The following is a 23,775-nucleotide window of genomic DNA, read 5'->3' as shown; positions in this document are numbered from 1 at the left end:
CTCTCTTTATGCTCAGCGTCACAGTTCTTGGCTGGGCTATAGCAACGGGGCTAAAACAATATTTAGCCATCCTTGAATTTGGTGACAACACAAACACGGTATTAAGAGCTGGTACGTCAAGGGGTTAGGATGAGAGGAATATAAAAGGAGAGAGAAAGGCAGTGACTGGCTTTTGGACGCGGGCCAGTGAGAAGTCAGAATGGCTGTTGGGATAACAGTGATGAGTGTGGGAGCTCTGCTTGTGATCATCTTTCTCTGGATGGTACTAGTGTGCATTCCGGGGCACAGAGACAATCCCACACAGAGAGATCAAAATGGCCATCAGTCGTCAGGTAATTACATTTTGTTGGTTTTTTTTTTTTGTCATTCCAATTTCACCATAGAGTTTTCATTTGATAGCTATCTGTTATCACGTTGATCAGATCAGGACAGATATGCAGCAATTCAGAACAGCTACAGACAGGTGACAAATTAAAGGAAAAACCAACATAAGGGGTCTTAATAAGGTGTAACAAGTCTCCAGAACAGCATCAATGCTCCTTGTCATAGATTCTACAAGCCTCTGAACTCTATTGGAGGGATGGACACCATTCTTACAAAAGATATTCCCTCATTTGTTGTTTTGATGATGGTGGTAGAGAACACTGTCGGTCCAAAATCTCTCATAGGTGTTCAGATCTGGTGACTGAGAAGGCCATAGAATATGATTTACAGCATTTTCATTCTCATCAAGCCTTTCAGTAACCCCTTGTGCCCTGTAGAAGGGGGCATTGTCATCCTGGAAGAGACGACTCCCATCAGGATAGAAATGTTTCCTCGTAGGATAAAGGTGATCACTCAGAATAATTTAGTATTCATTGATTTGATTTGATATACATTAATGATCCCTGTAGGGAAATTATGCTCTCCATTTAACCCATCCTAGCTGAGTAGCTAGGAGCAGTGGGCAGCTGCCATGCAGCACCCGGGGACCAACTCCTGTTCGTCTTGCCATGCCTCGGTCAAGGGCACAGACAGGAGTATAAACCCTAACATGTATGTCTTTTTGATGGTGGGGGAAACCGGAGCACCCAGAGAAAATGTACCGCAGACACGGGGAGAACATGCAAACTCCACACAGAGGACAACCTGGGATGACACCCCCCCCCCCCCCAAGGTTGGACAATCCCGGAGTTCGAGCCCAGGACCTTCTTGCTGTGAGGTGTTAACACTAACCACTGTGCCACCCAATTTGCAGTGACCCCTTTAAGGGGATAAGTGGACCCAAACCATGCCAGGAAAATGCCCCCCCCCCCACACAGCATAGCAGAGCACCCAGACCCCCTCACTGTAAGGGTCAAGCACACAGGTTTTTCTTTTCATTTGTCACCTGTCTGTATGTATCCTACTAAACTTGATTACTATTTTACTGAACAAATTGATGAGTAAATTCTCTTACTCTCTTCTCAACTTTCTCCTCTCTATCTCTCCTGAGCTAGCAGCTGAGTCTCAGCTATGGGGATGTTTCCTTTCATTTCTCCCCTGCTCTTCCTCTCCTTCTCTCCCAGGTCCACTCAGCCTCCCCATTTTAGGCAACATGCTGGAGCTGGCACATGACCATTTACCAATTCACCTAACCAACCTGGCACAGAGCTATGGAAATATCTACCGTCTGAAGTGTGGCAACACCAGTAATCATTTGGTTTCATCTATTTTTTTTTCCAATTTGTAATGTCCGTAGACGCTTTATCTTACTGATATAAGAATAATTCAAGAATGAGCCGACTTCGTAGGTTCTTAACTGTGTAGCTTCTACTAGCGTCCGTTCAACATACAACCTTCATAACATGAGCGTCTAACTTCCTGTATACGTCACACGCACTGCACGTACACCCGTGGGTAGGTCAAGTTAAACAAGTGACAGGACCTTCAAAATAATAACATCTTTCATTCATTACATCTCCCCCTCTAAGATGATTTTCTAAACATTTCTCTGAACATTTACTGCCAACAATTTTAACTCCAGTTTAGCAACTCCTGACTTTAACCGTAGCTTTATTTGACGAATAAAATAATACCATTTTCTTTCTTTCAGCAACTGTAAAACAGAAAGAGCAAAGACATCAAACATCTTTACAGTGTCCAACATTTTACTGACAGGCCTGGGGTGTAAGCTTTAAAGAGTCCATAACTCAACTGAAATATTTATATTTTAATTCCAACCTGTATATCACCCCCCTTTTCAAAAAAAATATAAAAAAATCTCCCACAGTACACAAGTCCATATGCCTCACAAATCCAGCCGGATTGCTGGCTTGCTCACCCTGCCAGAGCGAGTAACATGTGGTGTGGAAGTTGGCATTTCTGCTGCTCGGGACTCATCCGTGTTTCCACTCTCCCCTGGAGTGACATGGTCAGGATCCCTGCTGACAAAGGTGAGTGTTTTGGGTGTGGCCAACAGGTGGCGCCTGTTCCTTCTGTAATGCTCACCTTGAGCTGTCTCCACTATGTAGGATCTGGGAGTGGAGCTCTGACTGTGAACAACTGCTGGCATTGTCCGTGTTTTCTGTCCATCAAGTTTGGTGAGTACTGCGTCACCCGAGTTCAGTGGGCGCAGTGTCCGCACGCCGTTCCTGCGGTTGTAGTAGAAAGCCTGCCTCGATTTGGCTGCGGCATCAGCGGTTTTGATCAGTTCCTCTTTAGGCCAGGCTGGTTTCAGGTTATGCTGCAATGTGGGTAAGGTGGTTCTGATTCTCCTACCCATGAGCAATTCCACTGGACTGGCTCCAGTGGAAGAAGAGGGTGTAGCTCTGTATGTCAACAGGGCGAGGAGAGGGTCTTCCTGTCTTAATATGCTTTTGGCTATCTGAACAGCCCTCTCTGCCTGTCCATTACTCTGGGGGTAGTGTGGGCTTGAAGTCACATGTATGAAATCATAATCCTCACTGAACCTACTCATCTCTTCTGAAACTAGCTGTGGCCCATTATTGCTAACTACAATTTCAGGGATACCAAAACGTGCAAATGTAGCCATCAGCCTAGCTACAACCTGACTGCTAGTAGTTGTTGGTAGATTTAGGATCTCCAAAAACCTGGAATAATAGTCAGACACTATCAAGTAGTTTTGCTTTTTGTACTCACACAGGTCTATGCCAACTTTCTGCCATGGTCTGGATGGGAGCTCACTTGACATTAAAGGCTCTTTTCTCTGTGTGTTCTTGTGTTCTCTGCAGAATTGACATTGCTGTATCTTTGTTGTAATGTGCTCTGTCATTTTGGGCCACCACACTGATTGGCTAGCTCTCTCTCTGCACTTAACTATCCCCTGGTGCCCATCGTGTATTCTCTCTAAGATCACCTCCCTCATCTCTGTGGGAATGACGATACGACTGCCTCTGATGACTAAACCATCTACCTCAGATAACTCCCCTCTCACCTGATAAAAGTCTCTGACTGTCTCCGGCACTTTATCGACATACTCAGGCCAGCCGTGTCTGATGAAGCCCAACACTGTCTGGAGCTGCAGATCCCCATCCATGCTCTGTTTTATCTCCTGCATCCTTTGAGGTGTGGCAGGCACCTGGCACACGATGGCATCGATGTGCGCCGCAAAATCATCATGAGAAGCACCATCTCCGTAGCGCTGCTCTGGGCCTCTGGAGAGTGCGTCAGCCACAGCTAACGTTTTGCCTGGTGCGTATTCAGCCACTGCATTGAAACGTATCAGCCTCATTAACAGTCTCTGGCACCTAATGGGCACATTATCCAAGTCTTTGCTGTTCATGAGAGGCACTAGTGGTTTATGATTGGTGACAAGTCTGAAATTGTCAAGCCCAAACAAGTACTTCTCGAACCTTTCACATGCCCAGACGCTGGCTAAGCACTCTTTCTCGATCTGTGCGTACCTTGTCTCTGCGTCACTCAGCCGTCGGGAGCAGTAGGCCACGGGCTTCCAGTGTTCCCCGTGCTGCTGGAGCAGAACGCCCCCCAGCCCGTAGCTGCTGGCATCTGCTGACACCACCGTAGCCTTAGTGACATCATAAAAGGTGAGTACCGGGGCGGTGGCGAGTGCTGCTTTAAGGTCTTGGAATGCTGTGTTCTGTGCAGGTCCCCACAGCCACTCTGTCATTGCTTTAAGCAGTCCATAAAGCGGCTGACCTACAGTGGACAGCTCTGGGACGTATTTTGTCAAATGGTTCACCATCCCGAGGAACCTCTTGAATTCCGTCACGTTCTGGGGCTGAGGAAAGTTCTCTATTCCGGCCACTTTGTCCGGGTCAAGTCTGATGCCTGCCTCGTTGATGACGTGACCAAGGAAGCGGACTTGTTTCTGTTTGAACTTGCATTTCGCCTGGTTCAGTTTGAGACCTGCTGTTTCAATGACCCCCAGCGCCTCTGCTAGGCGCCGGTCATGGATTTCCTCAGTCTCTCCATGTATAAGGATGTCATCCATGTACACCTCTGTGCCCTCTAGCCCGGTCAGAGTTTCCGCCATCTTTCTCTGGAAAATCTCTGGAGCACTCGTTATACCAAATGGAAGGCGGCTGAAAGCATACCTCCCAAATGGGGTGATGAAAGTGGTGAGCCTCCTGCTGTCTTCATGCAAGGGGATCTGGTAAAACCCACTTGCTGCATCCGACGTTGTGAAGAACTTTGACCCTGCGAGCATTGGCATTATTTCCTCCATAGTGGGCAGCACGTATTTCTCACATTTCACCGCTCGATTCAGCCTCCTGAGGTCAGCGCAGTAGCAAACCTTTCTTGTTCGGTTTCAGCACCGGCACCATAGCAGCGCACCATTCTGTGGACTGAGTCACTTTTTCAATAATGCCCTCATTTTCCATGCGCTGCAGTTCTTTCTTAACCAGTGGTACAAGTGGCAGCGGTATCCGTCTGGCTGTATGCACCGCGTATGGCTGGGCATCCTCCACCTGAGCTATTTTCACTGGGTCTGTTTTCAGCAGTCCACTTGAACCGAAAACTCCACTGACCTCATCCATCTGCTTCACTAGACCCATCTCCACTGCCTCTGGATGACTCAGCAGACAGCTGCCTCTCCCCTTGATCACATACACTGGAAAGGAGTATTGTTTCTCCTTGTAGTTGGTTGTGGCTTGAAACTGTCCTATGCAGCTGATGTTTCCACCTGGGCTTATGAAGCATGTGTCAGGAGGCCCCAGTTTTATGTTTGGCTTCAGCTTTTTAAATGTCCCTTGGTTGATAACAGTAGCGTCAGCCCGTGTCAATTTTAAAGGTTATTGGTACATCACTTATTGTTAAACTAACAGTCCAATCTGCTCTCTTTGCCAACTTCTCCCAGAAAGTACAGCTGTTTAACCTCTTCAGTGACTTCTCTCAACGCTTTAGAGTGACATACACGCTCCCAATGTCCCTTTTTATGACACTTGTTGCACTTACTGTTCATTGCAGGACACTTCCGCTCATCGGTGTGCTGCGTCTTGCCGCACCTCCCGCGTTCATCTACTTTGCTGGTTGCAGGACTGCTGCCACCATGACGCTGTCCGCCCTTTTTGCTTTGGTGTCCGTCCCGCCGTCGGACAACGTTGACGTTAGCCAGCTGGGCCTCTGGTTGGTTAGCTTGGAGGCTGAGCTGCTTTGTTATTGCCTCCGCCTGGCGCACTTGTTCAATGACTTTCACCAGAGTAAGGTCCGCTGTGAGCTGGAACTGACGGGAGAGCACTTTGTCTTTTATGCCCACTACCAGACGATCTCTGATATGTTCATCCCCCAAACTCACAGTGTTCAGACAGCTCATACAATGTCCGGATGTACATCTCCGCTGTTTCTCCTGGCTGCTGGCTACGTTGATAGAAGCATGCCCTCTCATGTATGATGTTACGGCGGGGAATAAAGTAGTCGTCGAACTTTTTCAGTACGATATCATAGTCCACTTTATCACCCTCCGCCGCGAAGTCAAACGAGCTGAATATCTTTTCAGCCTCGCTTCCCATTGCATAAATCTGCGAACACACTTGAATCTCTCCGTGGTCTTTATCCAGCTTTGTCGCGAGCCTGAAGCGCGAAAACCGTTGTTTCCACGCCGGCCATTCAACGGGGCAGTCAAACTTGAATTCACTCGGCGGATTAAACTTCGGCATGACCACTAGTGTTCAGATACACAGACTATTCTGACACCATGTAGTGTCCGTAGACGCTTTATCTTACTGACATAAGAATAACTCAAGAATGAGCCGACTTCGTAGGTTCTTAACTGTGTAGCTTTTACTAGCGTCCGTTCAACATACAACCTTTATAACATGAGCGTCTAACTTCCTGTATACGTCACACGCACTGCACGTACACCCGTGGGTAGGTCAAGTTAAACAAGTGACAGGACCTTCAAAATAATAACATCTTTCATTCATTACACAATTCATCTTTCACAATTATTGGCAAAAAAGAGCTGAAGCAAGTCACCTTTATATTAAAGAAACTATAGCTACACCCTAAAGGAAAAGTACTTATTAACCCATTTCGGCTCAGGGATTAGAGAATGTACCATGAGAAAAAAATTACAACAGACTTTGTTTTTTTCATTTGAATTGGAAGAAATTTAGTGTCAGTGTAGCCTGACCACATAGCTATGCATCGGAAATTTGAAATTAGTGCTAGCTCCCATTTTTATGCTTCTTCTGTTTGCCAAATTTGCGATTTTCTCAGAAATGCTGCAAAATTAGCATTACAGTATTTTTTCCAACAAGAAATACCATAAGTAGGCACACCTACATCAGAGCTTTTTATTATTTGACGTGTTCTTAATGGTAATATAGCATTAATTTCATTCAGCTCATTATGTGTTTTGCACTTGAGTCTTTTTCTTATTGTACTTTTTAGTGTCTGGTCGCAAAGGGTTACTTTTTTAGGAGATTACTTATATTTTTCAAAAAAAAATACTCATTCAACTTGGATGACTTTCACTCTCCTATTAAAACAGACCAGTGATGTGGAAATAACCATAATTTATTAAGTGTAAATTGATTTTTTTTCAGAAAAATATAGGGATCTACAAAGAAAAAGTAACCAATGCTCAGAGACAAAGAATAGCACAATTAGAAAAAAATACTGTTGTCAAATGCTTTGGTTTAATTCATAATGTACTTATTCATAATATTTGTGCTTAGATGAGGTGAGTAAAGGAATTTCTAAACTTCAACAGTGAGCACAAATTGGGTTGAACTTCTTTTTTGTTCAGCATGCATGTAACCCTGTGTAATCTGACCAGCAGCTTAACATCTTGCTCCATCAAGCACTGAAGACTGTGATCGTCTTACGCCAGCTTATTGACAGAGAAAGTGTGAAACTGAGAAATAAAACAGAATTACCAAAGTCACTTAAATTTTGAGTAGATGAGTTACAAACACCATACAATGATAATTGTCTAAAGAAATAACAGAAAATATTGTAGCGTTTACCAACAGATCACACTTTAAACACACTTCAGAACTTACAACTGAGCGCTGCTTTATTCACGGCTGTTGTCAGCCACAGCCACACCGGACAAATTGCCATTAAAACCCGACTCACAGGTTCTCTCTCTCCCAAAGGCCTGACCCACTAACCCTTGACCCTGCAACAGTGTACCATCCCCCAGAACAGCATAACATCTCCCCCAACTGTGTACAACTAACACTTAAACCCCCCTGGTTAACCTGAACATGCTACACTACCCCGCCCCCTTATTAAAGTCCTTGACCCCGAGGGCAAAGTCTCTAAACCTCAGAGGAGTTCTCCAGCACCACTTCGGTTATCTTGTAGGCATTCTCTCCCCTTGTCTGTCCTCCCCTGGCTCTGGTCGGGGTTGCCCTGCCCCCCAAAGAGGTGATCTGGGCACTGGTGCAGCAGATTGGGTCCCACTTATTGTGTCATCAGGGCTGGCTGCTACAACCCCCCCTTCCCCAGATGTCACAGTAGGCAACATGGGTGTTCCCCCCTCCCCTCCAGTCGCCTGAGGCATTGCAGAGCCCCTGTATGGCAAAAGCCGGTAACAGTGTAGTGCCACTTTGTAGCCCCGTAGAGGTAACTGTACCCAATGGACAACCTCTCTTAGCCACTCCAAGATCAGTTTAGGGCACCTGCCCTTCTTTCGGATCAAGTTGTAGACCCAAACTAGCTCCCTGGCTGGAAAGTGTTTCTCCCTGGCATGGAGGTCATAATTCCTTTTCTGTCGCACCCCTGCACTTTGCAGTTGCCTCTGGGAGTATGCACTTGCGGTGTCCAAACGGTCCTTAAGCTGTCTGGTGTAGCTCGGACCTGCAGGGGTAGATGGTATATCCGGGGTCCATCCAAAGGCCAGCACTGCAGGGGTCCTCATTTCCCTGCCCAACATGAGGAGGGTCAGTGTGCACGCAGTGGAGTCCTAAACCACGGAGCGGCATGCCATGAGAACCAGGGATAAGTGCATATCCCAGTCGAGCTGATGGGTGGATGTTAAGACGGACAACTGTTCAGCTAGCGTGCAGTTAAACCGCTCCACTAACCCATCACTTTGGGGGTGGAGGAGTGTTGTGCGAGTCTTAGTGATTTCCAGCCACTCACACATGGTGGAAAAAACACTGGATTCAAAATTTCTCCCCTGGTCACTATGTATGGATTCCGGGACCCCCAGCCTGCTAAACATTCCTTCAACCAGGGCTGTAGGAGCCTAAATGCAGTTTATTGATAAAACATAGAATATAAATATTTGACCAATTAGCATGCAATTATTTACAGTTCATATTTACAGTAATGCAATAAGTTAATTGTTTGATTCCTTGCACTTAAAAGGTGTGTGAATAATTGTTGCTTCCAAGTAACTGCATGGACCTTTAATTGTCTTTTGATACTCCAGCCAGGAAAGTGGGAGAAGAATGGGGGGGGGGGGGTAGGAAAGGAGAGAGTGGAGCCACAGTTTGTTTGTTTTTTGGACCTCTCCGGCTCCTGTTCTAATTAAACTTTTTTTTTGGTAATCAACAATCGTTCTGTACCAAATATTTCTTGTGTCAAAGTAAACACTTAAACTTTACAGAGTGGTCCTGTGGATATACAGTGCATCCGGAAAGTATTCACACCCCTTCACTTTCCCCACATTTTGTTATGTTACAAGCTTATTCCAAAATGGATTAAATTCCTTTTTTTCTCATCAATCTACATACAATATCCCATAATGACAAAGCAAAAAAGGTTTTGTAGAAATGTTTGCAAATTTATTAAAAATAAAAAACTGAAATATTGCATGTACATAAGTATTCACACCCTTTACTCAGTACTTGATTGAGGCACCCTTGGCAGCGATTACAGCCTCAATTCTTCTTGGGTATGAAGCTACAAGCTTGGCACACCTATATTTGGGGTATTTCTCCCATTCTTCTCTGCAGATCTTCTCGAGCTCTGTAAGGTTAGATGGGGAGCGAGGCTGGACCACTCAAGGACATTCACAGACTTGTCCCGAAGCCACTCCTTCATTGTCTTGGTTGTGTGCTTAGGGTCGTTGTCGTGTTGAAAGGTAAACCTTCGCCCCAGTCTGAGGTCCTGAGCGCTCTGGAGCAGGTTTTCATCAAGGATCTCTCTGTACTTTGCTCCATTCATCTCTCCTCAATCCTCACTAGTCTCCCAGTTCCTGTCGCTGAAAAACATCCCCCACAGCATGATGCTGCCACCACCATGCTTCACTGTAGGGATGGTATTAGCAAGGAGAGGTGCCTGGTTTCCTCCAGATGTGATGTTTGGCATTCAGGCCAAAGAGTTCAATCTTGGTTTCATCAGACCAGAGAATCTTGTTTCTCATGGTCTGAGAGTCCTTTAGGTGCTTTCTGGCAAATTCCAAGCGGGCTGTCATGTGCCTTTCACTGAGCAGAGGCTTCCGTCTGGCCACTCTACCATAAAGGCCTGATTGGTGGAGTGCTGCAGAGATGGTTGTCCTTCTGGAAGGTTCTCCCATCTCCACAGAGGAATGCTGGAGCTCTGTCAGAGTGACCATCGGGTTCTTGGTCACCTCCCTGACCTAGATCCTTCTCCCCTGATTGCTCAGTTTGGCTGGGCGGCCAGCTCTAGGAAAAGTCCTGGTGGATCCAAACTTCTTCCATTTACGAATGATGGAGACCACTGTGCTCTTTGGGACAAGACAAAACAGTCAAGACGACTACTGATGAAGACACAGCAACTGCCCTTTGCACTGACTTCAGGAGCATGTTGGCGAAAGGCGGATTTTGACTAACAAAATGGTTGAGCAACAGCCGGAAGTTGCTCAACTGAATTTCCGAAGAGGAAAGAACGCAAGGGTTTCAAGATCTGGACTTGGATGAAGACAACTTGCCAATGCAGAGAGCATGGGGAATCCAGTGGTGTGCTGAATCAGATCACTTCAAGTTCAAGATCAACCTTAAAGATAGACCACAAACCAGGAGAGGCCTGCTTTCCCTCGTCAGTTCCATCTATGACCCGTTGGAATTTCTTGCTCCAGTAGTACTGCCCGCCAAAAGAATCCTGCAAGATTTATGCCATCAGAAATATAGTTGGGACAAAGACCTGCCAGACAAAGTCATTAAGAGCTGGAAAAGGTAGATCTCAGGTCTGCAACAGCTTGAGAATTTGGGAGTTGACAGATGTGTCAAGACAAAGCAGTTTGGTGCACCAGTCTTTGCACAGCTACATCACCTTGCTGATGTGAGCAAAGTTGACTACGGAACAATAAGCTACCTACTGCTGGGAAATGCAATTGGTGAAGCTCAATCCACCCTGATGATGACAAAGGCAAGGATTGCACCCTTGAAGTCTCCAACCATACCAAGAATGGAACTGACCGCAGCCACAGTTGCAATCAAGATGGACAAGCTTCTGAAGAAAGAGCTTGAACTGGAACTTCACAACTAAATCTTTTGGACCGATAGCACAGCTGTGCTAAAGTACTTGAACAGTGAAAGCACAAGATTCAAGACTTTTGTTGCTAATAGAATCTCAACAATCCTTGAGCACTCTCAGACTTCACAGTAGACATATGTCAATACCACTCTGAATCCTGCTGATCATGTCTTGAGAGGACAGACTGTCGAAGCATTTTTGAAATATGAAAGCTGGCTTTCAGGACCAGGTTTCTTGCTCTGCGCACAAGACCAGTGATCCAAGAATCCAGATCCTGGAATGCTGGACATCAATGACCCAGAGGTCAAAGGGGTAGCTCAAGCATGTCATTCAGGTGAAAGAGCCTAAAGACGCAATAGACCAGTTGATCATCCACTACTCATCTTGGACAAAGCTAAAACGTGCTGTTGCTTGGTTTCTGAAATTGAAGATTTGCTTAAGGAACTGAAAGCAAAGTGAAAGGAACCAAACACATTAAGTGGAGAAAGCAGAATGAATAAGTTCAAAGTTTTCAAAGGAACACACCTAACCTGTGAAGGTTTGACCAAAGCAGAAACAGAAATTGTGAAGTACTGTCAAAAGCAAAGATTCAAAGAAGACTTGGCAATGCTAAAGGAACATCAAAGGGTGAAGAAAAGTAGCTTACTCTATAAGTTGAATCCAGTACTTCAAGATGGAGTCATTAGAGTTGGAGGAAGGTTGAGCCGAGTGGCTATGCCAGATGATTCCAAGCAGCAAGCCATCTTGCGAAAAGATTCGCACATCGCAAAGCTTGTGCTGAGACACGTTCATGACATTATAGCTCATGCCGGAAGGAATCACATGTTGGCTCAACTGCGTCAAAGATTCTGGATCCCAGGAGCGAAAAGAACCATCTGAAAGTTCTTGTCCATGCGCATCACCTGTAGAAAATTACACGGAACTGCTGGCAAGCAACTCATGGCGGATCTACCAAAATGCAGGGTCCTGCCTGACGATCCTCCATTCACAAGAGCTGGCATCAACTACTTCAGCCCATTCCTGGTGAAAAGAGGAGGAGGGCAAGTAAAGAGATACGGTGTCATCTTTACGTGTCTCGCTATACGAGCCGTACATCTAGAAGTCGTATCTTCACTTGACACTGATGCATGCCTCAGCGCAATTAGAAGATTCCTTGCCAGAAGAGTCAAAGAGATGTACTCAGGTAATGGAACCAACTTCCGGTTGGCTGACAGTGAGTTGAAGAAATCGACCAAAGAATAGAACACCAGCAAGATCGCAAAAAAAAAAAACTTGCAACAGAAGGGTGCTGATTGTGGAAGACACGTCACCCAGAAATTCATGGCCACTTGCTAGAATTGTGGAGACTTTTCCTGACAAGAAAGGCCTTGCTCGTCAAGTGAAAGTTCAGACCAAGACCAATGAACTTTGTCGCCCAGTAACGAAACTATGTCAGTACAGCCCACCCTGAGACTCAGGATGGGCTGTACTTGTCATCCGCATATGGCCACGTGCTCACTTCCCCCCACATTTGCGCTGTCAGCTCTCCCATGCACTGAGAGTCCTGCGGCCTCATTTTCACAACATGACCCCTACCAAAAATCACTGTGGCCTTCCCCAGGTCCAGCTGACAGCTGTGATCCCTCAAAAAGTCGAGGCCCAGAATGCACATCCTGCACCTTTGCTACCCAAACAAGATGTCTCATGCTCCTCCCCCCAACCATCAACATCAGCTTTCTCCTCCCTTTTATTGGTGCTAGCTCACTGGTTACTGTACGGAACTGAACAGCTGTGTCCTCCAGCCACGTCCACACTGGCACCAGCTTTGGCCGGACCACCATGACTGTTGATCCTGTGTCCACTAAGGCAGTACATGAAACACCCTCAATACAGATAGGAATGTGGCAAAAGTCTAAAATAGAAGTCCTTCCCACCACAACAACTTCCTGCCCCTCATCCCCGGTGTTATGTGAGGCCCGGCTGACATGTGTGGGCGGTGTATGGGACATTGGTGTGGGGGTGCACAGCGCCCTGCCTACTGCGACCCTGGGTCGTTTCCCATCATTTTAGCCCAGGCAGGGCAATTCCTCACCAGGTGTCCAGTCTGGCCACAGTCCCAACAGAGGCGTGTCTGTGTCTAAGGCTGTGTCTGTTGGTGCCCGGCTTGAGGCAGGACCAGCCCCTTGATCATTTCAGTCACCTCCTCCAGCCACACTAGCTTTTGGGCAGCAGTCTCGCACTCCCCCGCTGCTCTGACCATCAGGGGGGTGTCCACAAACATGCCGTGCTGCGCCGCTTCCATCACCATCTCCCTTTCTAGTGCATACTCCAGCGCTTCATGCAGGGAGTGTGGACAAGCCAGCTGGATATGGGCACACAGGTCAGCTGGGGAGAGTGCCCAGATAACTTGGTCATGGGCCAGCTCAGTTTGCACAGAAGATGGTATGTGTGTGTACACCCGTCTCGTCAAATTCTCAATGTCATTAGCCAGAGTCCGCAGCAGCTCACCCACACGTCTTACTCGGCCATGCAGCTCAGATTGCAGGAGCTTTAGTTGAGCGCACTGCCCAAAATGCCACTCCAGTGCGGTGGTTAACTTGCTGTAATCAGTCCTCTCACTAGGATCCAACAACAGCAGACAAGACAGCACTTCGTCCGTCAAACAAAGAGCAAGTTGGAGGGCTTTCTGTTCATCCGACCAAGCGCTCACCCTGGCTAACAGTTCAAATTCGGCATGGAAAGCCTCCCAGTCTGATTTGCCGATGTACTTAGGTGTTTTATGCCTACTGGTTTATACAGCTCCTGGGCACTGTCATCTTTGTTTACCACAGTTCCCGAAACTCTGACGGCTTTTCCCATGGGCGGTATGGTGCAAGGCCCAGAATAGCAGCCAGCATTTGAGCCTCCAGCAGTGGCTAAGTATGACTCTCCCATGGGTGTCGGCTCTCATTTCATCTCGGTGCCCCTCCGCCAATTATCCCCGGCCACACATTGTCCTCCCGACAATCATGCGGCACCATCATATGCATGCCCATCGTCATCATATGCATGTCCGTCGTTTTGATATGCACTGAAGGCTCCATCTCCAGCAGTAAAGATAGCTGATGCTAACAACGCAAGTGCCCGGTCAACAGATAGCGTTTGCTCTCATAGAATGGGCTCATAGAATGTCCGTATGGTCCAATGTAGAGTTTACTTCTGACACCAGTTGTAGTGTTCACCACTATAAAAAAAACACACACACACACACACACACTTCAGAACTTACAACTGAGCGTTGCTTTATTCACGGCTGTTGTTGGCCACAGCCACGCCATACACACAGCCATTAAAACCCCGACTCACAGGTCGTCTCTCTCTCTCCGAAGACCCAACCCACTTGACCCGGCGACAGTGTACCCTCCCCCCAGAACAGAAAAACATCTTCCCCAACTATGTAGAACCCACACTTATACACCCCTGGTGAACCTGAACACACTACAATATAAATACACAGTGCTGTAGCTAAAATAAGATGAGCAATAATGTTACGCAGTGTAACAAAATATATCGCTTATCTAAAAAAAAAACTGAAATTGACTTGCATATATAGCACAATGCAAGGTAAGAGTAGACTACTAGCTTGCTGAAGCATACCAGCATGGTGCCATCCTGATATGACGTATCAATCAATCATTGTCATCAAAATACTCATATTGTACATCAAACTTAGTAATCATAATCAACAGATGTAAGAACAGTATGTCAATATACATTTGACATACTGAGAATTCTACCAAAGATATTGAACATTGAAGTGGATTGAAAAAAAAGGTAAGTGAAGGCTTGCAATAACTGAGTCACATGGTACAAAAGGTCCCATGCTTAAATGCATACACTGATGTTATACAAACTACTGCCAGATGAGGAAGATAAAACCAAACTAAAGAAAAATTATGTCCCGATGGAGACAGAACAACTTCAAAACAAAAAACAAAAACTTTTTTGGTCACAGTGTGTGTATTTTTCTGTTTGCAGCCATGGTAGTGCTCAACAGCAGCAAAGTCATAAAAGAAGCGCTTGTTAAGAATTGGTCTGACTTTGCCGGGAGACCAACTTCGTACACAGGTTAGGAAGTCACACTTTTTTCGTTTAGTTATTTTGCTCATCATGATTCAGATAATCACGGTTTGCTCCTCTTACTTTGTCAGGTGATATTGTGTGCGGTGGAGGCTGCTCCATCTCTCTGGGTGACTATAGCCAGGAGTGGAGGGCACATCGCCGTCTGGTCCACGGTGCCTTGCAGCGCTGTTCCCAGCAATCTCTGCATGCTGTGATTGAGAAACAGGCACTGCAACTTCGACAGGTGTAGAACAACAGACGTTGGGTTGATTATTTCAGTATGATAAGGGACAGACCGCAAGCCGGTATCAACAGCAACTCATGTTTTTTAAAGTAATACTTTGTAATGAGAAAGTAGAGCGCCTGGACAGCTGCTGTTTCACAACGTTGATCCTTCCAAAAGTCAGGGTTGTTGTTTTTCTTTTTCTTTTTTTTTTAATAGCAGTTGAACCTAATTATCATAATTAGCTCCTGCTGGAAAGGAATGTTGCACTTTTTAGGTTCTGATGGATTATCAAGACAGTGCTGTGGATCTCTCTGAGGATTTCACTGTGGCAGCCAGTAATATCATCACCACCCTGGCCTTGAGAAAAGAAGTGAGTAATATGGTACGGGAGAATATGACAGTACAATTCGATCATTAAGACATTTGCTAGAGACAGAAAAATCTACAATGCTTCAATTTTTAATTCACTATGTATTGTTGCCGAGCATGTTGATACTGGCTTTGGTCACTGTTAATATTGTTCGTTTCACTGAATTTGAGTCACTTAAGATCAGCCAAAGTTTTTTGATCATTTATAACATGTGATGATGCTAATAGAGGACAGTGCATTACAATACTGCGGTGTTTCAGCTGTCAACCTATGTAATCCCTTAGTATGAGAAGAACTCAGCCGAGCTGCAGAGTTTACACAACTGTCTCAATGAGATTGTTGGTCTGTGGGGCTCCCCTTGGATTTCTGCTCTGGACTCCTTCCCACTGCTCAGGGTAGGTAGATGTTGATCATGATGAGGATAAATAACATGGTACATGCTAATCAACATTTAATATGCCTAGAATGAAATTTAACACATATTGTCATGGTCTCCTTTCTAATAGAAACTACCCAATCCTCCATTTTCCCGTCTCCTAAAAGAAGTGGCCAGGAGAGATGACATTATAAGACAACACCTCAGTGATTTCAAGGTTAGTGGGATGAAGGTACATGCAAAAAATTGTAAAAAGTTATTAGAATTTTTTTAAAATTCATGTCACATATCAGATTCCCAATTCATGCCTTACGAATTCAAGTCCAGGTTAAGTTAATTTTCCTCTCTCCCATGCAAAGTCTCAAATTATCAAATGTGTAAGTTGATTGAAAAGTTAAGTTCAAGCAAATTGATAAGTCTGAAAAAATTGGCTATTCTTGCCATACAAATAACATTTCAATCCTGTTGTATCAACCTCTCAGTCGCGAAACACAAAATCAGAAGATGCCATCACAGAGTTACTCCTCCAGGGGGTTGAGCAATGTCATGACCGAGCAAATGCAGTGGTAGGTACTTTACTAATTTACCACTGATTACGAGGGATGACTTCAATGTACAATCACAAGGTTGGGATTAAAGGGTGTTAAAAACAGAATTAAAATCTGATCTGAATGTATTGTTACACATTAGTCCACATAGAAATGATGGTCAGTAAATATTCCCTGTGCTTTTGTCTACAGGTCCTAACAGACACTCATGTTCACATGGCCATTGTGGACCTTCTCATTGGGGGAACAGAGACCACCGCAGCCTGGCTTAATTGGACTGTGGCCTTCCTACTGCACAGACCGGAAGTATAAGATATTGTCCTTAGACATAAATATTTTTCACAAATCATGTTTTATTAATGTCAAACTGACATGGAGAAATCTGCACAGATGCAGTGCACTATCATAACATAATATTCTAGAACATACATATAATTGCACAAAAAAGTGCTTTTTAGTCTTTAACTTGTGGTGTTTCTTCCTTTCACACTTTCACTTTTTCTAGATGCAGAGTAAGGTGTACGATGAGCTTTTTACAGTACTGGAGGGACGCTACCCCAAGTACAGTGACAGACATAGACTTCCCATCCTATGCTCTGTGATCAATGAGGTGCTCAGACTCAGACCTGTGGCCCCTCTGGCAGTGCCACACAGAGCCGTCAGAGACAGCAGGTCTGTTCAATTGCAACAGGTTTATTCTGTTTTCTACAAGTGATTCATCTCAGAGTTATTTGTTTGCCGCCGCATTCAGACCATCGCCTCTCTGTTCCATGTCCTACAGAAACCACACAATGGTTATTTTTCTCTTCTTTGCATTCAGCACTTGGAAGCCTTTACTTAAAGAGTAACTAAACGCTATTCCATTTTAGAGAGTTTGCTGACATCTACAGGTCAGGGTTAGCGCCAGGGCATAAGGAAGGGATAAGTAATTGTTACCGGCCTAGACCTAGGGGAATCTGGGCGGTAGCAAGGATCCACAGACAGTGGGTACTGTGGACCGGTGAGGTGAGCTGGGTAGATAAACTGTGGATCATAGAAGAGAAACGCATGAGTCCATGTTCACTCCAGCTCGAACCAGTTTATTCTCCTTAACATAAAACATTCAGTTCGTTTTAATAAATCAAATGTGCTACAGCTCTGAGCTCCCTGTGAGACTCAGCCTGACGGGGTGGACCTGTCATGGTCTCCCTTCGACACACAGGCAAGTGCCGGAGGTTATATGAGAATTCTTCCTCATCCTCAGATTCACTAGAGTCTGCTGCCTCCCTGTAGCTTGCCTGTAGCTGTCTTGGTCTTTGTTTTCTCGTTGACTTTCCATGACAGTCCTGTTCATGTTCAAGTGGCCAGTCATTCACTGGTAGGAGGAGATTACGGTGAAGCATACGGAGGGTCCCATTCCCTGTTTGTACTCGGTACACAAGTCCGTCTTCAAGCCTTTCAACCAAACGGTGAACCTTATCCTCCCAATATGCACGAAGTTTGCCTGGGCCACCTCTCTCTGACAGGTTTCTGACAAGCACATGATCCCCAGGTTGAAGCACAACTCCTTTGACACCTCGATCGTAGTGATGTTTTCCTTTCATTGAGCTCTTTTTGCTGTTTTCCGAGGCGATCTTGTATGCTTCCTGCATCCTAGAAGCCCATGTCTCTGCGTACTTCTCTCACGTCTGTATCTCCTGCTCTGGTTCATGGTCGAAGAGCAGATCAATAGGCAACCTTGGAGCTCTTCCAAACAGGAGATAGAAGGGTGAGTAACCTGTTGCTTCATGCCGGGTGCAATTGTAGGCATGGACGATGTTTGGCAAATGATCTTTCCACTGAGCTTTCTTTTCCTCCTGTAGAGTGCGGAGCATCTGGAGAAGTGTCCTGTTCAGGCGCTCAACAGGGTTCCCCTGCGGGTGGTAGGGAGTGGTTCGAGATTGGGCGATCCCCGCCAGCTGTTGGAGTCGATAGAAGAGCTTGTTCTCAAACTCCCTGCCTTGATCATGGTGCAGCTTTTGAGGGAAACCAAAACGTGGGATGAAGTCATAGAAAATCTTCTCCACCGCCGTCTTTCCCGACTTGTCCTTTGTCGGATAGACTTGTGCGAACCGCGTGAAGTGGTCTATGAGGACTAAAATGTACTCGTAGCCTCCTCGACTTGGTTTAAGGTGGAGGTAGTCCACACAGATGAGCTCGAATGGACCGTTCGTTGTAATGGAGCCCATTGGTGCTTTCTCTAGAATGGTGGGCCGCTTCTGCTTGATACAGGAACACCGGCGGATGACATAATCTTCAATCTCTCGCAGCATGAATGGCCAATAAAACCGCTGCCTTGCCAGGTGGGTGACCTTGTCAGCCCCGATATGCCCCATGTCGTTGTGCAGATGTTTCAGGACTGTTGACTTGAGTGTATTGGGAAGGACCAGTTGTTTATGTTGTCCTGTCTGTCTGTACAGAATCCCTTTGTCCAGTTTGAGTTTGTTCCATTCATGTACTAATCTTCTTGTTTCTGATCCCATTTGTCTTTTGTCTTGCTCATTCGGATTCCATCCCCTCCTTTTCAAGAATATCACTTCCCAGATGGCAGCGTCGTTTTTCTGGGCTGCTCTGATATCCTCTGGAGTGCACATGGGCGTGCTCGTCGGCAGGGAGTCATCACTAGAACGCAGTTGCAACGCTGCCACCCATGGCACATCTTCCTCTCTTTTGGCATGTTCCCCCTGCCAGATGGCAGAGATGATATCAGGGGGCATGATCTCTGTGTGCTCCCTTATGTGGTCTTGGAGTTTTAATGGATACCGGGACAGAGTATCTGCATCGATGTTCACCCTGCCTTGCCTGTACTTGAGCGTGAAATGGAAGTCAGCTAACTCACCCACCCAGCGGTGCCCGACTGCATTCAATTTAGCTGTGGTTAAGACATAAGTAAGGGGATTATTATCTGTATAGACAGTAAATGTGGGGGCGTAGTACAAGTAATCCCTAAATTTATCACAGATTGCCCACTTTAAGGCGAGGAACTCAAGCTTGCTAGAATGGAGGTGATAGTTCTTTTCAGCAGGCGAGAGTGACCTTGATCCATATGCAATAATCCGGAGCTTGTTTCCATGTTCCTGATACAGCACAGCTCCCAGGCCTTCATTGGATGCGTCGGTGTGTAAGACGAACGGTAAATTGAAATCTGGGTAAACCAGGATGGGAGGATTTGTCAACATGTCAACCAGGCGAGACACCACGGCACTGTGCTCAGGGGTCCATTGGACGGGTGTCTTAGATGGCAACTGGCCACCCTTGGTGCCCTTCAGTGTAGCCTGGGCGGACCTAGATTGGGCAGTTCGCTCACTGGACTCTGTAGGGTTCTCTTGAAGTTTGAACAGAGGGTGTGCTATTCTAGAGAAATCCTGGATGAAGGGTCGGTAGTATCCCAGGAATCCCAGCAGAGCACGGACTTCTCCGATGTTCTTCGGCTCTCTCTCCTTCAGCTGAAGCACTGCTTCTAGGTCTTTTGGGTCTACTTGAACACCTTCACTCGACATCAGACGCCCAACATATCTCACTTGGCGCTTGAACAATTCACATTTCTTTGCGCGTAACTTAACACCATGCTCTCGTAGCCGGCACAGTACTCTTCTTAGATCCTGCACATGCTCCTGAAATGTTTTGGAGAAACAGAGTACATCATCCAGGTATGGAGAACAGCACTCGTCCCTCAGACCATCCAGTACTCCTTCCATACATCGCTGAAATGCTGCCGGAGCATTGGTGAGGCCAAAAGGAAGGCGGAGCCACTCATACAGCCCCCAAGGCGTGCTAAAGGCTGTCAGGTGCCTGGAACCCTCCTCAACGAAGCCCTGATGGTAGGCACTGCCTTGGTCGAGTATGGAAAACCATGAGTAGCCTCCGAGGTTATTCAGTAGGTCTTGAATCCTTGGGAGTGGATGACGATCAGGAACGCTTTTGCTGTTGAGCCCACGGAAGTCCACGCACAGACGTAAACTCTTGTCTTTTTTTTCTCACGCAGACCACAGGAGACGAGTACGGTGAAGTTGACTTCCTGATCCATCCATGATCAAGCAGGTTCTGCACATAGTCCTTAACTTCCTTGTACAGTGGCTTTGGGATGCCATTGTAGGACTTTTGAACTGGTGTTTCATCTTTCAGATGGATTTTCAGTTGCCGGTTTGGAATGCAACCTATATCTGCATCATTCTTGGCAAACACATTTGACTCATGGAAGAGCATGTCACGGACTATCTGCTGTTCATTTTCTCCAAGGTGTGACAAGTCAACTGGTGGGTGCCATTTTTCCTCTGTAGTCTGTGTGTTTGAGTGTGTGTCATCCCTTTTCCTTGTGTTGTTGACTTCATCTGAGTTCACTTGGGCAGAGCAGGTTTGGGCGGTGGGCTCAGGACTCAAAGTAGGACACCTGACAGGTTTTACGTCAATGAATTCCTCGAAGGTCCCTAATGCTGTTCTCTGTGCTAAATAAATATCATGTCTAGTGGAGTTCTGGATCGGGACTTTGGTGCATTTTGATGATCCACTAGGCACATCTACAAGAGAGGGAAACAGCTCTAAACCCTCGGGGCAGTTACTGTCTAAACTCAGCTGAAACAACATTGTCCCCCCACCTGGCCACCCCCTCACTCTACATCTCACTTCTCTGATTTGTCCTGCAGGAATAACAACACCCTTCTTCCCAACTCTCACACTACACTGGGGTGGGGCTTTCTCATGGGCTGTTATCTGGAGAATGGAAATGATGGCCTCTACTGTACTCTCGGTACCACTCAAAGCTTCCTTAAGAATAGCTATAACATCTACTCTATTGCCCTGCTCTGTGTTCTCTCTGATAATCTCTGCGATCACATTGCTACCTAGTAGGGGATTGTTACAATTCTGACTGATCACTACTGGCACTCGGATTGTCACATACCCATGCTTCATGCTACCTAGCTGAAGGTCAATTTCTGCCCAGCCATCCAAGGGAACTTCTGTACCATTTGCGGCTGATACTTCGAGATCAAAAGGCAGGGATGTGAACGGCTGGATTCTGACATGGGGTAACTCTTTCTCAATCCATGTTCTTCCCACGATGGTCACCTGAGCTCCGGTGTCCAGTAGCATTTGGAGAGGGATGTCATTGACATAACAGGAGACCATACATCGCTCTCCTACTAGCTGAGCTACACGTTTTCGTAAGGTTTGTTGACCTGGTGGGTTTGGTGCGGTGGTTTTGACCTTTACTGGTGAGGGCCTCTCGCTGCTGAAGGTCGTCCGCTGCCCTTTTCCAACGACCCCTTCCCCTTTCCCGACGTCTTCCTTTGCAGGCAGCCGATGGCCCGATGTCCTGCCTGGCCGCAGATGAAGCAATGAGGACAGTTCACGTTGCCATTTTGGACACAGTCATTGCACCTGCCCTTGGATTCAGTGACTGGTGGCTGGGAACGAGTCATCATTTGGGTCGGGCCTCCAGGACTCACATTCTCAGCAGGTTTCACCATCTGAGCCATGTGCTGAGTCAAAGCGGACACTTGTGCCGTCAGCTCGGAAATAGCTGCACGGTGGGCCTGTAATTCAGAGTCAACTGCCGTAGGTGTAGTCTGTTCAGTATCGTGTTGAGCTGCACTAGCAGTCACTGGTCTGGTTTTGGCTGGTATACCTTGACGTTTGAGTCTCTCTTCCTCCTCACTGGTTGCTTTGGTAATCTGCTCTAAAAGGAAGTCATCACTAACCTGCATGTTTGAGAGGAAAGGCTTTAAATCACGTCTGACATGGCTGTTCTTCTCATTGAACCCTTGGTAGAGTGTGTGGAGGAATGTTCCCTGTACTAGCTTTGCATCATAGCTAAACCCTGCAGCAGGTTGTTGCGACTCAAAGAGAACCCTCTGCTTTAAACCCATGACTCTATACAAAAACTGTTGTGGGTTCTCTTTGTCATGCTGTCTAGCATTGCTCAACTCTTGATAAAGCTCAGTAACATTTTTGTCTCTGATGTGAGAACGGAGAAACCTCTTTAACCCTTCTACTGTAAGATCATCCTTGTTGCTTAACATTTCTCTAAACACACCAGGTTTAGTGATCTTAAGTACAGTTCGGATAATCTCTGAGTCACTGAACCCGTCTCGCAACCCCTCATCAATCTGTTTGTTCAGACTACCATATGGAATCTCAGAACCAGCATCAGACAATTGACCACCATGTAACTTGAACTCTCTGCGAGGTAACAGGGTTGCTACATCAGACAATCTTACCACCTGACCTGTGACAGCAGAGGGTAAATGCAGGGGAGTCCCGCCGCCAGCTTGGCGGCTGGAATCTGGAGTGGGAGGCTCTCCCGATGGCGTGGAGCTGGCCCTGCGCTCCGTGAAGGGGTCGGTGTGAATGTCTCTGTCCATAGTAGCGGTGTGAGTGTGAATGTCTCCATCTGTACTAGTTGAGTGGGTGGCAATGTCTTTGTCCGTTGAGGTGGGATGTGAAGGCGATTCACCCCCAGTCATGGGAGGTATGGCTTTGCCCACTCCAGCAGAGTCTGTGACTTGGGCAAGCAGCATCTCATCAATCAGGTCAGTGAGGGCGAGGAGTTGACTCATACCCTCATCTTCCATTTCTTTAAGCTTCTTGCCCCTGACGTAGTCAACAATCAGGTCGTAGAGCTCTGAGTCACGAAGCTCTTCAACCGCAGTCTCTGTGCCAGAATCAATTGCATTTGCCACGCCCTGCAGCTGATTGTCACTCAAACCTGAGAGTTTCTTCTGTATCTGAACGATCAGCGTCCGCCGAGGAGGTACAGTCGACATCTTGACTTGACACTTGTGGCCGTCGCTCTCTGGATGACGCAAATTGCAGCCTTCCCTGAAGCTTCTGGGCACCGGATCTTGTCGTTGCAGTAACCACGTCCTCCTCTAGGTGGCGCCGAAGCCCGGACGAGCCCCCAATTGTTACCGGCCTAGACCTAGGGGAATCTGGGCAGTAGCAAGGATCCACAGACAGTGGGTACTGTGGACCGGTGAGGTGAGCTGGGTAGATAAACTGTGGATCACAGAAGAGAAACGCAGTCCATGTTCACTCCAGCTCGAACCAGTTTATTCTCCTTAACATAAAACATTCAGTTCGTTTTAATAAATCATTTCCATGTATTCTACTGTATCACTCACTATACAGTACCAACCAAACAATCACATTTCAAATAATAAACAATAACCCTCTTTGGCAATTTCGATAATATCCAAACGTCACCATTATAATATTATCAGTGACAAATAATACATCCATTTACAATGCACAATTGAAAAAACATACAATTGAATAAACATACTGAAGAACACTATCTTTACTATAAACAACATCCTCTAGG

The 23,775-nt window shown here is 46.3% G+C and overlaps 1 protein-coding gene across 1 annotated transcript in view; it reads left to right on the top strand.

The window, feature by feature from the left end:
- Positions 1-199: 199 nt before the first annotated feature.
- The window catches only part of LOC130118338 (steroid 21-hydroxylase), a 37,155-nt gene continuing 13,579 nt past the window's right edge, over positions 200-23,775 (top strand). Inside the window, exons 1-10 of the mRNA XM_056286756.1 lie at positions 200-332; positions 1,479-1,670; positions 14,833-14,922; positions 15,006-15,160; positions 15,417-15,512; positions 15,797-15,907; positions 16,019-16,105; positions 16,371-16,454; positions 16,629-16,742; positions 16,942-17,108. Coding sequence (XP_056142731.1) covers positions 200-332; positions 1,479-1,670; positions 14,833-14,922; positions 15,006-15,160; positions 15,417-15,512; positions 15,797-15,907; positions 16,019-16,105; positions 16,371-16,454; positions 16,629-16,742; positions 16,942-17,108 — 1,229 coding nt within the window. The remainder of the gene's footprint in view (positions 333-1,478; positions 1,671-14,832; positions 14,923-15,005; positions 15,161-15,416; positions 15,513-15,796; positions 15,908-16,018; positions 16,106-16,370; positions 16,455-16,628; positions 16,743-16,941; positions 17,109-23,775) is intronic.

The sequence above is a fragment of the Lampris incognitus genome, chromosome 9 (genome assembly GCF_029633865.1).
Source record: "Lampris incognitus isolate fLamInc1 chromosome 9, fLamInc1.hap2, whole genome shotgun sequence".
NCBI lineage: Eukaryota > Metazoa > Chordata > Actinopteri > Lampriformes > Lampridae > Lampris > Lampris incognitus.
The sequence above is the reverse complement of the archived record's forward strand: the minus strand, read 5'-3'. Positions and strand labels throughout refer to the sequence as shown.